Source organism: Chionomys nivalis, chromosome X (assembly GCF_950005125.1).
Source record: "Chionomys nivalis chromosome X, mChiNiv1.1, whole genome shotgun sequence".
Classification (NCBI taxonomy): Eukaryota; Metazoa; Chordata; class Mammalia; order Rodentia; family Cricetidae; genus Chionomys; species Chionomys nivalis.
Genome location: NC_080112.1, coordinates 46,905,666 through 46,921,231, shown reverse-complemented (window position 1 = coordinate 46,921,231; position 15,566 = coordinate 46,905,666). Strand labels below are relative to the sequence as shown.

Below are 15,566 nucleotides of genomic sequence, written 5' to 3'. Positions count from 1 at the left end.
CACTCTGAAATGTCCCCCAATTCCAGCCATCTCTTCCTGAACTCTTTCCCTCCATCTCCCCATCCATACTGCTTCTGTCCCCACTCAATGCAGCTCACCAGTAAAATCTATTGTATTTCCCTTCGCAGGGAGATCCCTGCATTCCCCCTAGACCCTCCTCTTTTCCTAACCTCTCTGGAGCTACAGATTGCAGTTTGATTATAATTTATTTAATGACTAATATCCCCTTATAAGTGAATGCATACCGTGTTTATCTTTCTGGGTCTGGGTTACCTCACTAAGGATTATTTCTTTTCTAGTTCCATCCATTTACCTGAAAATTTCCTGGTGTCATTTTTTTAACAGTTTTGTAATGGTTCATTGTGTAAATATACCACATTTTCTTTATGCATTCTTCTGTTTAGGGACATCTGGGTTGTTTCCAGTTTCTGGATATATGAATAAAGCAGCAATGAAGATGTTCGAGCACGTGTCTTTGTGGGTGGATGGAATGTCTTTGGGGTATATGCACAAGAGTGGTATAGCTGAGTCTTGAGGTATATCGATTCCCAACTTTCTCAGGAACCACCTGTGGTTTATCAGGGGGTGCCTGCTGTTGTTGAAGGCTGGGAAAAGGCAAAAAGTGGTGGGATGGAAGTTAGAAAGGGAAGATGTGTGAAATCCACAGGAAATAGAAGCAAGGAACAGGGAAACCTGCCAAGGGTGTTCTGATGCAGAGTTTGGGATGAGATTGGGTCAACTGTGGGCTTATTAAAACTTGGAATATTTTGTATGGTCTGTGTGTGTGACCTGGGGATGAACAAGAAAGAGGTTGTGGTTTGATAGTGATTTATGTGTCAAGCTGACAAGGAATCATTGTGCTGATTTATGTTCACTTAGCACAGGCTAGAGTCATCTGAGACGAGGGAATCTCAATTAAGAAAATGACTCCATTAGATCGGGATGTAGGCAACTCTGTAGGGCGGTTTCTTAATTAGTGATTGATATGTAGGGTCCAGCCCATTGTGTGTAGCACCCCCTCTGGGATAATGGTTTTGTTTCAAAAAAAATGCAGACTGAGAAATCATTGAAAATCAACCCAGTAAGCAGCATTCTTCCATGACCTCTGAATCAGTTGTTGTCTCCAGCTTCTTGTCCTGTTTGAGCTTCTGTCTTGACTTCCTTCTGTGATTAACAGTGATGAGCTAGCATAAGCCAAATAGATCATATTCTCCCTAAGTTGCTTTGGTCAAGGTGTTTCATCATAGCAATAGTATTTCTAATTAAGAAAGTGGGTTTTTTTGTTTTTGTTTATTTGAGGAATTGTGAGTTAAAGTTTCTGTTTACCTGGTAAGAAACTGGCCTGGGCTGGATCCAGGATACCATGTTAGAACACTATTAGCAGCACTGCCATTTGGAGGCCCACTTTTTGCCATAGCAGTCATTCTCTCATAACCTTCACTCATACACTCCCAATGTGCTCCTTTTGGTGAAGTTGTCCTTGATTTTCACACCAGCGACAGAACAATGTGTGTTTCCAAACATGACAATCTGCCTGGACTCCTGTAAACTGAGAAAACCTTGTTCAGTGTTTCAGGCCTCCTGTACTATATTTTTCCTTCAATGTGTAAACCAAATACCAAACTTACATCCTATCCCCATCACCCTAAACTCAGTTCTTATTACACAATGGAATCAAGGTCAGCCTGTAGAACCGACAATATTCCCACTATCCATTCTTGAGTAAATTATGTTGACTTGCCCAAAGTCTACACTAAATGCATACTTCTCTGCACTCCTGTGGCTTCCACTGCATTTTGACCCATGCTAGTTTCTCGAATACTCAGATGAGTGTCCTGACAATGGTTAATCTTGGTTGTCAATGTGAGAAATGCCTGTAAAACACACTAAATTGTTCCCAAGGCAGACTTTTATGGAGATGAATAAACTGGGAAGGAAAGGCCCACACTAAAGATGGAAAGAGACAAAAATTAGGCTCAGACTCTGTGAAACAAAAACCCAGAGGAGACAATAAGCAAATACATTTACTGGAGATTTCTGAGGTGGTGCATTTTGTTGCCCCGGCCTTGGTTGTGGTTCATAATTAGAGATTCTTGTGCCTTTGAATCCTTAATTACATCAGACAGGTTTCCAGGCCTTCAGCCCTAGGCTAGGGTTGCTTCACTGATTACTCTTTTCTGGCTTCCAATGTTTTGGAATGAGAAGCTACAGGGTGCCCCAATTGTGCAACCTAGAGTAGGCTGTATCAATACCCTGCTTCTAGGCCTTCAGTGAGACTATGAAGTGTATACCAAAATTCCGTTCAGTCTGAACTATACTCCCATCTTGAACTTTCTCTAGCCCGCTAATATTTTGATCGGCCAGCTTAGCCCAGTAAGGTTATTTTGATTCCTTTATATTCACTCTCATAAACATGACCTCACCCTAGGGTATTGTGATGTCAGCCAATATTGGTTACTAATGTGGGGCTTGGGGTAGTGCAGGTATATTTCAAGTTTAGAAATATATTTGGAAAAACGTAGATATAGAATTGTAGTGAAGACACTATGAATAACCGACTTCTCTCCTCTCTAGTTTGGAAGTGGAGTATCCAAGCTAATCCTCACTGTTACTATCTCTGTATTCTAACCTGACACAGTCAAGAAAGTTTTTTTCCCATACCCTTTTCCAGAACCTACTTTGGGCTACTTAGAAATCAAGAAATTAAGACATTTACATATTATGTTAAGCTTAAAGTCTTTACAAAACTTTGAAATTCCTTCCCCCCCTTCCCTTTTTTTTTTTTCTCAAATGCTTTGGACAGAACTGATTTATAATAAGACAAGTACCTTATCATTAAGATGAAACACACAGCTTTAGAGTCTATTTTTATAATTTCTGTTTCAAACTATTTCCTTCAGTTCTGTTCCAGGGTGATCAGATGGTAACCCTTTTGCAAAACACTGAAACTGGGCCCAAAACCCGAGACACATCACAAATGAGAGCACTATAAACTCATACATCCCTGAAAGATAACAGAAATAGAATATGGTGTTTAAAAGAGCCATAGAGATTGTCTTTACAACAACCCTTAAAGATCCAAGCTTCAAGGGTAAGGAACAATGAATCAACCCCTGTTCTTGAAAGATAAGCTATGCAAAAAGAGTGATCTTGAAACTTCATTTTGCTTTGAAACATTAAAGAATTTATTGTAAACACTGAAAGAAAACTGGTGAACTTTCTTCAAAATCAGGTCTAACGTCCAGAGAAAGATCCCATGGCAGTGGGAACCTCCCAGTTCAGTCCACCTGAGGCTTTAGGACAGGCTGAGCTCTTCAAAGGGATAGTCAGTGAAGCCGTTCTCTGGGGTCCCCAGCTGGCGCAGGTTGGCCAGGTAGCCACTCATCTTGTGGAGAACACGGGCCTGCTCATCCAGACAGCGATGCTCCAGGAAGTAGCAGAGGTCAGCAACATGTTTCTCCTTGGCCAGCTTGTGGAGGTTCAGCAGGCTCTGGTTGATGGTCATCTCCATGTGGAAGGCAAACTCCATGGCCTGGAGGCCCCCCTGCCAACTGTCACGCTCTGGTGTTGAGATGCTCGGGAAGAAAACAAGGCCACCACGCTTATTCTGCAGGAACATGAACATCTGGGCACTGGCCTTGTGGCTGTGTGACTTGCTCAGGAAGAAACGCTTGAAGTTCCCCAGGGCCACATCATCACGATCAAAGAACAAGGCCATAGACAAATATACATATGAGGCATGGAGCTGCAGCTGGACATGGTTGTTTACCGCGTCCTCGCAGTTGCTATCAGAGTTCTGACGCACTTGCCAAGCCCCTTCAGCCATGGTGGGCGCTCGAACACCACGACAGTATCAGCAGGCCCTGTACCTGCTTAAAGGGGCAGGGAGGGTAGGAAGGGAAAGGACCCCTGTCCCAGAGTACCTCAGCAGAGAGGAAGAACCTCAGGGGAGCGCAGCAGGTAGGCCTCAGGAGGCTCCGAGGCAGCACCAGAAATGAGTGTTGGCGCCTGATGATGACATCATTTCAGCGCCAGGACTTAGAGATGGGAGGGGCAGGGCAGGGCGGGGCGGGGTGGGGCGGGCCAGGAGTGCAAATTTCCATATCAAGGCAATCTCCTGAGCCCTGGCTGACATATACCATATATTTTAAAGGACAGTATAAATAAAAGCCGAAGTTTAAACTAAATCCTCTGAATGCTTTATAAAGCAGTTTCTCTGAATATCGTCAAAATGTTATTTCTTTCAACATTCTGCTTTTGGCTTTCTTAGATAACGTTAGTACCAGAAAGCTTTATTTGAACAATAGTTCTTATTGGTGACCTCAACTAGCATTCACTTGACCCTATGAGCACAGGGTCAAAAATCAGGTTAGTCATCAGTGTCCAGTGCCATCAGTAAACCAAGCAACTATGTGATGACCTTCACATCTACATCAGATTTTTAAATACAAGAATTTTAAGTATTTTATCAGAAGTACAAGCGATAATTGTTTCTTAATGAATGAGGATGGTGAGTGAGAAACAGAAGCTGATGCCATTTCTGTGAGTACTGCAGTTATTCATGGCGGACTCACCTCCATCCAACCTTCTTTTTACTCCCATTGTCATGAAAGTAGATTTTTGTTGTTTATCATTCGCTATTATTCAGAAGGTGACTGAAATTAACATTAGGAACGCAGTGTTGTCTTCATTCTTAAGAGCAGCCTCTTAAGAGGAGGCTAATATTGCACTGGATTCATTAATATCACAACTAAAATGAGTATAAAATTCATTATGTACATCTATTTTTCTATATTATGTAAGAGTAAATCCATTTGTCTACTTTAGAGTATTTCTTTTAATTCTGGAAGAAAAATATAATGCTAGGCTTTTTACTTCTGAATTCAACGTGTTTTAAAAATTTTACCAGACAATTTCTGTCATTTATTTATGTGATCTAATGGAAATGTCAATTATTATAGGATTAAAAGTATGGATGATTTTATGAATCAGTAAATAACAGGTGTATTAGAAAAATAACAAAGTTTCAAAATATAGCCTTCAAAGAAGCTGTTTAGAAATTCTTCTATTGATATCTTAAATAGCCTTTTTTAGATAAAAGGTTTATTTTACAATCATGGACATGTTGGCCAATGGCCATGCACGTGCAACAGATAGGTGCAAGTGACTTGTGAGACCATAAGAGTATGTTGGATCCTTTGAAACTGGAGTTATAAATAACTGTGAATTGTCTTGTGTGGGTGATAAGAACCCAACCAAGGCCTAACACAATAGCACCAAGTTCTCTTAACCACTGATCCATCTTTCTCGCCTCCTGCATTGCTTTCTAAGTTTTTGGACGCCTGTCTTGTGTCTGTAAAAAGACTGTGATTTTGAGGGTTATGAAATTTATTTATGGTAATTGGCTTTTTATGTTATGTATGCCATTTCCACTTTCTTTCTTTCTTTGGGTTCTTTGCTGTTACTTTGTTTTTTGTTTTTTTTTCCTCAAGTTTTGTTTTTTCAGACCTTCTTCTCCTTGTGTCTTTACAAAGCACAGTGTCAAAATGTCCTATTTTAACCTTATAATGTTCATATTGTATAAATATATTATAGTAATAGTACAATACATACTATATTATATTACATTGCATCAAGAACCCTAACACCTTCTTTTGGGAATTGGATGCATGTCTAATAAAGTTTTGTAATGTTTCTCTGCATCATGTTTTAAAAAATTCAGTAGTTGGTGATTCCAACATAGTTTTATTTCATGGAAATAATGTAGTATTCAGTGTACCATGCATTGGTGTGATTTATTTAAAAATGAGTTATTTATATCTCCCGGTCAACATCTAAATATCAAGATCTTTTCTTGAGTTTACTCTGGCCCAACCTTCACTGACTGTCTAGGAAGGCATAATTCCAATTCTGTGGTTATGAGAAGTATGTAAGATAGTTGAAGAGATACCTCTATACAAAAATAGGAAATTATATTTTATGCAAGAACAAGTTAAATGCAAGAAAGCATGGCACAAAGGCATAGTAGGCAAGAATCAAAATATAGAAGGATTTGACAATTAAATGCTTCATAAATTTTACAAGGTAAGCTTTCATGATAGTCCAAACACAAAATAGGCATTTTGCTTATAATTTGCCCTTAAAGTCAACATCTTTTTATATACAGTTCATCTTGAGCTACCAATGTTGTATTTTCTGGAAGCATGATGTGTAGTGTGAGCTGCGGGCTGCATTCCTGCCGCCCTGCTCCCAGCCGCCTGGCTAGGTTATATCCAGAAATAACAACACACAAACTGTATTCATTTAAACACTGCCTGGCCCATTTCTCTTAATGTGTGTAGCACCACGAGGTGCGCTTACCGGGAAGATTCTAGCCTATGTGCATCCTGGGTTGGAGCTTCATCGCGTCTGCCCTGGACTGGAGCAGCAGGGCATCTGAGCTCACTTCCATTCTTCTGAGCATTCTATTCTGTTTACTCTAGTCACCTAAAGGCTGGCCAATCAAATGGGCCAAGGCAGTTTCTTTATTTGCCAATGAACTTCCTCCATCAATGATGAAAATATATTGTATGTAAAAATGTTTTTAAATAAAAATTTTATGTAATACAGTAAAGGAAATTGTCATCTTTTATTTTCAATTAGGAAAAGTGCTTTAGGGGAAAGAGAAAACACTGGCATACATAGAATCACAATGTGTGTATAGTCAAAAGACAAAAGTAGAAAATGTATTTTTTAAATCTGAAGGAATTCCTGGAGAATCTCAGTAACCATCATGCTTTAATACACTCACAGTGTCTCTTAAATCCTTCATCAGGCATGTTCTTACTTTACACTTAATTATATTTATGGTCTATTTATAGATCATGATACACTTTTGTAAAAATAACAAAATTGGTTAAAAACTGAAATGCCAGTATTAATCCAAACTTAAACCATAGCATCAATAGTAGATTAAGAAAAACACATGAAAACAGCTATTTGAAATTCAAATGAAAACTAATTATTAGATATGACTTCAAAAGTGCTCTTTTTCTCTTTGGGTGTCTGCCATCGAACTCCTAAATACACAATAACTTATTTTACTTATTTTATGCCCAGACTTATCTTGACTTGTTTCTGGCCAGCTTATCTAACTTAAATTAGCCAGTCTCTCTTTTTCTATGTTTTGCATCTGAACCTTTTACCTTTCTTGATTCTATATGGCTATCTTCTCTTCTTACTCTGTGGCTGATTGTGTGGCTGGGTAGCTGGCCCCTGGCATCCTCCTCTCCTACTCCTTTTCTTGCTCCTCTCCCCTCCTCTTTCAAGCCTAGATCTCTCCTATTTTTTTCTCTGCCTGGCAGGCAAGCATATTTCTCTCTTCTGCCTAGCTATTGGCCATTAAGCACTTTATTAGACCAATTAGGTGTTTTAGAAGTCAAAGTAACACAGCTTTACAGCATTAAACAAATGCAGTATAAAATAATACAACCCATCGTTGTATCATTAAACAAACATTTCACAGCATAAATAAATGTAATGCCTCTTAAATTAATTTTCTGTAAGAAGTACAGGCTAAAGGCAAAAGAAAAACAAGTAAGTTTGTTCAGCATGACATTTTTTGTACCTAAGAATCAAAGTAGTAAAAGGCATCAAAGGGGAATGTAATGAATTTCTGCAGGCCTATTATGAGATAGGGCTTTATTCTTGAAAATATTAAATGTTATCAGCATACTCATGTAATAGAATAACTTAAAATACGTGCTTTTTGAAGATGTGCTTTACCCACAAAAGGTAAACTGGTACAAGCACTAAAGTGTACTTGACATTAAAAATATTGGAGGAAAATAAGTCTAAGAAGAATAAAGTCTGTGGTGTGCATGAAAGGAAAATAGCTTTCCATCATTTTAGCTATAGAATTCAATATTTATTGATAAAATAATGTCTATAATCATTTCATTAGTATTTAAATTTACAGGGAACTATGCAAGTTTCCTTTCATTGAGTACAATTAAAATATTTTGAGATTCACCCATGTTACAAATGATACCACTGAGTCATTTTATTCAGAGTATTCTTGTTTTTATTTAGTGGTTTTAGGTAGTTTTACAAATGACTTATATAACAATATCAATGAAGAAATATGGGTAAAATGGATTCTGATATTGACCTCACACTGTATAAAATAACAAAAATAATGGTCATGGCAAAGCAAAACTTCATTGAGTTTTACAATGTTAGATATTACAGCTATGATTGTGGTGCTAATGGGTGGCCACCCAATACAGCTCACATGCAAAATAAGTGTTTGTCATAGGCAAGTAGGTGGCAATAGGAAAATTTTTACTCAATTTCCTTCCCATTCTTCCTCATCTTCATCATCCTGTTTTTGCATTATCAGTTCATGATTTTTTAATATGCTTGGTATAGGAGTATTAACAGAGTTGTAATTCCATCCTTTCTTCATAAAAAATTTCTTTAGTATGATTGGCATATCATAGCCCTTGTGTACAATGAAATCCTTAAAGGCAATTGTCCCATAGAGATTTTCAAGTACATCTGGTTTGCAAAAGCTTCTACCTTGAACCTCTAGGAAGCCCTTATGGTCATTTATAGGCTCTTTACTAGGTAGTGCTTTTAACTGCTTGGGTTTCTGACATGATAACCCATATTTTAACTGATCCTTGGTGGATGTACAACAATCATGTGATTTTTGGAGTTTCATCTCAAATATTTTTGCCTCTTTGGAGAATCTGATGACTTTTTCTTTGCTTAACCCTCTGAAGTACTTGAGCTTGGAAGGAAGAGGACAGATATTCTTGTCTGAGGATTCCTCACATGTTGGCTGATAAACATTGTCCATGGTAAATTGTTGCACCACATCCAATTTTTCCAATGTGTCATCCAATTCATAGATATCATCACCTCCTCTTTGTGTGTATCTATTATTAAGAGAGTCAAGCAAATTTTGATTTGTGGATGTGTTACCAGGAAGAAAATTTTTTTGACATGACTGGAATTTCTCAGGAGTTTCCTGGTTGAAATTTCCGTGAAGGTATTTCCCATGTTTGCTGTTCTTATTTGAGTTCCTTTGATTTTCTAAGTGAGGTGTCTTATTCAGATTCCAGTCACGTTTTGGAATCTGCAGCAAATTTATGAAGTGGTTTTCAACATCATCTTCCATCTGAGACAAATGATCCAGCTTGTGTTGGTTCCTTCTACTTCCTTGCTGATCCACTGACATTGAATAAATCAGTCCCAAATCCTGGGCCAGCTTTCTCTGGCTCTTATTGGTGGCATTATTGGGTGCTTCATCAGAAATTCTGGGAAGAAAGGTACCCTGGATTGTTCCTGACAGTATCTCTTCACGTGACTCATAGTCTCTAGTAAAGTCTTCAAGCTTTGCTTGAGAAAACAGCCGGTGATGGCCCTCAATGAAAGGAGGAAATGTCATCTGTTCCTTTTTGTGCTTCAAGACATGCTTGTATCTGGGTACCTGACCAGACTGATTCTCTGGCAGCCTCTGGTCCCCCATGGTATATCTGGCTCTGAGACCACCACTCCAGAATGAGTTCTTGTTTCCCTGAGGATGCTTGGTTGCTAGGAAACTTTATATTCTACTTTGATGAGCAAGATGGAGTGCCTAGGCCCCAGATCCTGCAATTCTATTCTACATCACATGATCACAATACCCACTACTGATAGACTAGACTTTTAAACCCACCAGAAGTTTAGGATAATTTTAATTCTTCCACACATTCCTAGCATATGGTATGGTTACATCTTTTAATTTGAGAACATTCTAATATTGGTTCGGTGGTATCTCATTATGGTTTTCATTTGCCTTTTTATGTAGCCAATAATATTGAACATGTCCATATACTGGACATTGTTGTCATTCATAATTCTTCACTAGCTAAGTATATGTTGAGTTTTTTTAAGCTCTTTAGTTTGTAGTGATTGTAAGATATATTTCACTGAATTTTAATAGTTGTTTGTCTTCTGGATTAAATTCCTTCATCAAATATATCATTTGTAAAATTTCTTCTTCCTCCATCATTTGTCCCCTCATTAGTCTGCTTCAAAGAGCAAAGTATCCACCTTTGATGAAATTCCATTCAGCTAGTTTGTGCTTTAATAAAGTATAGTTTTAAAATGCATTACAGAATTTTTCCTTTGCAAAGTTCATGTGCTTTAGTTTTTGTGCAGTATTCATTTCTAGGTTTTGTTCAATCATATATTAAAATTTAATGTTTTGGATCATGAAGATAAAGATTAACATATCTTAAATTTTTTTGCTTATGTTTAGATAATATTGAGAAAGTTTTGTGGCAAAGGGTAAGTTTTTATTCACTGAATCTATTTTTTAATTTTTCTGAAACCCAATTTTCTGTATTTACTTTCTGATACTATAATTTATTTTTACTATTTCCAACAAGCAATTCTACTGTGTTGCTTCCTATAGATTTACAGCTTTGAAACGGGTCTCTTAATTTATCCACCTGTGGTTATTCGTTCCAAAGTTTTTGTTGCTGTTGTTTCTGCTGGAAATTTTGGATTTCTGTGAGACCTTTCAGCACTGTTTGATTGCTACAAATGATCCCATTTTGATTTTGATGAGGGTTCTATGTATTAGATAAGAATAATTGATATGTGCCGGGCGGTGGTGGCGCACGCCTTTAATCCCAGCACTCTGGAGGCAGAGGCAGGCGGATCTCTGGGAGTTCGAGGCCAGCCTGGTCTACAAGAGCTAGTTCCAGGACAGGCACCAAAAGCTACAGAGAAACCCTGTCTCAAAAAACCAAAAAAAAAAAAATTGATATGTTAACTGTTTTGGATCTTCTGGCCTATGAAATAGGTATATATCTATTAATGTATATGTTTTTCTCCTTTTGTTAACAGTATTTTATCATTTTTGGCACATGTCTATCGCTTATTTTCTCTCTAGTTTTTCCTTAAATATTCCACATCTTTGGTACAATGAGTTTTATTGAGAATGTGTTTGGATGGAGGGAAAAGGTGTTCCACTGAAGTTCATGATTGCTTGTCATGAACTTTCCCTGTGTGTGGGAATAACATGGCATCATCCAACTGTACAGCTGAAACAGGTTTGAAAACCTTTACGTAGCTTAAGCTGGCCTCAACCAATGCAACCTCCTGCTCCAGCTTCCTGAATAGTAAGTTTCACAATGTGTAGGTTGTATACGTTTTATCTGTAATAAACTTTGTGCTAATTGCTCATAGTGCTTTAAGCAGGTGGTTCCACTGCTTTTTTGACTTCTAGTGGTTTGGGTGGGTAGTCTGATGATATTCTTCATTTTGTTTCCTTTTTATCAAAACTGTCCTCTTCTCTGGATGGCCAGCCATGTGGATACCATGATATCTGTCATTTATACATTTTTTTTGTATCAAGGTACTTATCTGATTATCTTTAACTTAGTGCTAGCATGGTATCTACCTCTATTCTTCTCTCTTGATTTTTTTTTTTTTGTTTACTTGTTTTTCAAGGCAGGCATTCTCTGTGTATCAGTCCTGGATGTACTGGACCTCGCTTTGTAGACCAGGCTGGACTGCAGATATCCACCTGCCTCTGCTTCCTTAATGCTGAAATTAAAGGCATGCACTGCTAATTCCCAGATTGAATGTTTTTCAGAAAGATGGCATACTGAGACATTTGTAGACCTCTTTATTTACTTAATCAATGTTATGTTTTAATAAGGATCAATCTCTGATGCCTGATAACCAGATGTTGCAAAATATTGTCCTATGAATCACCCCCATTGTTGTTATATGCAAAAACTAATCTAGTCTGTTTTATTTGATTGTGCTTAAAAAAATGAATGGTAAGTTACATTTATTAGTCTATTACCACTAATTCAGTGAAGTTGCTTTGATGTGACTAAAGTAACATCATCCTGTTTTGACTTCATTTTGTATTTTTCTTAAGCAAGTCTCAGTCCCAAACCCCCAATCCCCAATGGTCATGCCTGCCTTGACAGCACATTGATTTTGATGGTTTTGACCATGGCCCAGATGAATTAACCAAAATAATTAAAGTAAATTTAAATATCTAAAAAAGACATGAATAAAAAATAATGGGTGTGCTTGTTGTATTTAAAATATTACTAAGCTCTGTCAGCAAAAAAAAATATTTCAAGGTAACTCTGACCCTTATCTAACTTCGAATAAAATGATGGTGTTATGGTTCCTTCCACACAACATTATGGCTGGCACTTCCAGGTTCCAGGGCCATGCATGCACCGACATGCACTCAGGCAAAGTACATAGCCACCTATGGTCCTTAGGCCCTACATGTCCTACATGTAGTATAGTCACATCACATACGTATGACACAACTAGGTAAGCCCTTGTTCACATGTGCTACGCAGCCTTTAAAAGCATCCACGCTGGCTCCACGCTCTCTCCCTGAACCAACTTTCTCAGGCCTGCATGCACATATCTTTCTCTTTAATAAACTCTTAAGCTGGGTTCCAGTTGTATGTTTCGTTGATCCTTTCTCGCTTGCACATGGTCATTTTATTGGTGCCATGAGACTCTGTAGACTCTTTCACCCCTCTTCTGGGACCCAGACTCTGGACCAGGTTTCCCCACAGCAACCCTCATTCCATCTGCTTGGTCGCTGACCTCTATGCACAGCAGTGGCTTTGATTGGTGAGTTTTTCCTTTCCAGTCAGCTTAATCATTTCTCCAAACCTGAGAACTTGACCGTTGAGCAGTCCTCAACCATAACCTTCAAGAGTATGGTTGAACCCTTTACTGACATTCACCGCTGGTTGCTTCCCGTAGCTATGAACGTGACTGGACCACCTAGGGTTGTCCTTCAGGTCACTTGGACAGCCTCTAGCTAGACTCTATTACGAACCACCACCCTGGCATGGAGATGTCCAGCTACTGGCTTTGGGGTTTGCGTTGTTTTCACCATTTTCACATTTTCAGCTATGGGAAACAAACCCTCAAAAACTATCAGTTCAACCCCCCCCCCGGGATATCTTTTAGAGACCCTAAAACCCCAGACTTTAATTTCTTACTTACAGATTCCCACTCTTCTTTATCCTTGAAAAAGTCCAAGTACCCTTTAGATAATAACCTAAAGTTGCTACCTAACATACCTTTGATCCTGATATTCTGCGGGAACTATTGTCAAGGCATAGGCAAATGAAAGGAGTTTCCTTATATCTAAGTCTTTTACTATCTAAGCTCTAAGTCTAAACCCTCTGTCCTTACAAGCTGTGTACCTGCTCACATGTTCCTAGCTATGCCATCTAAGACAGAGGAGCACCCCACTTCTGTTCTGAACCCTGCTAACAAACCCCCACCTTTCCGACCTCAGCAGACACTTACTTCTACCTCTTCAGCTTCCCCCTGCCCCCCCAACAACTCTGTCAGTTCCTCTGGATCCTTCCTCCTCTCTGGTGCCATTCCATGGCAGCTGCCCAGCTCTAGCACCCACTTTTACCCCTCCCATCATGTGCTCGCATGCTGCAAAGGAACCCAACCCTGACCATGCCAAGCCAGCTACAGTTCTCCTGTTGTAAGAAGTGCTGGTGTTGATAGACTGGTCAGGGTACATGTTTCTTTCTCCCTCTCAGAACTCTCCCACATAGAACAAAAACTGGGTTCTTATACATCTAATTTTACCTCTTTCCTAAAGCAATTCCAATATATTGCCCAATCTTATAATCTCACTTTTCATGATATTTATATAATCTTTCTCCAATTTATATATTTATATAATCCTATGTCCTGAGGAGTGCAGGTGAGTTTGGGAGAAGGTCAGAGGACATGCAGATGAGGTTCACCAACCTAATGCAGAACACCCCCTGGGGGCAGAGGTGGTACACAGGTGGTAACAATACTGGGGTTATAACACCTCAGGTAGTATTTTAGCTAGAGACCAGTTTTGACTTGCCTTCTTTCTGGTCTCCATAAGGCTTCACTCAGGCCAGTAACCATGATAAACTCTTAGAGGTTATTCAGTATACAAAGGAAAATCTATCTGCATTTATAAATGCCTCACTGAAGCTTAATATACTAACTTAGATCCAGAGACCACAGAGGGCAGACAGTTACTCATGACTCATTTTTTTTTCTCAGAGCTACCCTGACATTAGGGCTAAACTTAGGAATTTGGAGAAAGGCCCCTTGATTCTATAGACAGAAGTCTTAGAATTGGCTTTTAAGGTGTACCATGCAAGAAATGATAAAATCCATAATCATAACTGTCAAGTGCCTGCCACGGCCACCCAACCAGCCAAGGTGACAGACTTATCTGTCCTTGCTATTCATGCTGATCCTTTGCCACCCAGGGCTTGAGAACTGCTAGGCCTGTGTTTCAAATGTGGTAAAACTGGGTACTGGTTCCAGGCATGTCCTAATCCTCATATTGGTCCCATGAGACCATGTCCAAAGTGCCATAGGGAAGGGCACTGGGCAGTTAATTGTCCTCATTCACATCATGGCATGGAGACAACAAACCCAGAAAATTCCCAAATTGTCCTTCTAAATCTGGCCATGGACTACCGAGGCTGCCCAGGCTCTTTTGACATGATCACAACTATCATCTGTAAAAAGGAGCCATGGGTAAATTTCACAGTATCAGGATAGTCCATCTCCTTTCTCTTGGACACCAGAGCCACATAGTCAGTACTGAGAGAGTTCTGGGGTCCTGCCTCTCCTTCTAGTTTCCCTATTGTTGGGGTAGGAACTCACCAGGCCAAATGATCCCTTCCAGGAACTGACTAGAAGCTTGAATTTATTCATATGACCAAAATTAGATGACTTAAATATCTCTTGGTTTTGGTGGACACCATATCTGAGTGGATTGAAGTGTTCCCCACCACTAACAACAAGGCCCAGTTTCTGATGTTTTCTGAGAAATTATCCCCCAGTTTGGAATCCCAGCTTTTCTTCAGTCAGATAATGGTCCAGAGTTTACCTCCAAGATCTCTCAAACTTTTTCTAAGGCTCTTAACATTCTCTGCCATTTTCATATCCCATACCATCCTCAGTCCTCAGGGAAGGTAGAATGAACTAACCATTCCTTAAAAAATGTTCTTGTTAAGATGTTACAGGAGCTTCACCTTTACTGGGTAAAACTTCTACCTCTGGATCTTCTCAGGCTCCAGGCTCTCCCCCAAATCCCCCTTTCCATTTGCCCTTTGAACTCATGTATGGGTGGCTGATTTTAAAACCTAGCCTCTCACCTAAACCTCACCCCTCCCTGATCACCTGCTTACACAGCTGCTGTTTCATCTTTGCTCCCTATTATGGGATTTTACTGACTACTCACTACCTCAACCCTGCCTATTTCCAATTAAAATTGGAGATCAGGTCCTCTTCTCCCCTCTTAGAACAAGGTCCCTCACCCCCCTCCACTAAATGTCAGGGTCCCTTTAAAATAATTCTTATAACTCCACAACTGTCAAACTTGAAGGTCTCTCTCATGGGATTGACCTGTCTCATCTCAAACCTTTTACTTTTCCATTTCAGGACCCCTCCCCATATACAGTAACTCAAACAGGGCTCTGATGCCTTAAGTTCCAGAGGACAACAAGATCAGCTACTTT

The 15,566-nt window shown here is 39.2% G+C and overlaps 2 protein-coding genes across 2 annotated transcripts; both read right to left on the bottom strand.

The window, feature by feature from the left end:
• Positions 1 to 3,295: 3,295 nt before the first annotated feature.
• Positions 3,296 to 3,826, bottom strand: LOC130868221 (ferritin heavy polypeptide-like 17E). The gene has a single exon (XM_057760473.1). The coding sequence runs from the start codon at positions 3,824 to 3,826 to the stop codon at positions 3,296 to 3,298; it is 531 nt and encodes a 176-aa protein (XP_057616456.1).
• A 4,500-nt stretch (positions 3,827 to 8,326) lies between these two features.
• On the bottom strand, positions 8,327 to 9,514 carry LOC130868360 (putative protein FAM47D). Its single transcript, XM_057760611.1, has one exon. The coding sequence runs from the start codon at positions 9,512 to 9,514 to the stop codon at positions 8,327 to 8,329; it is 1,188 nt and encodes a 395-aa protein (XP_057616594.1).
• Between the last annotated feature and the right edge of the window lie 6,052 nt (positions 9,515 to 15,566).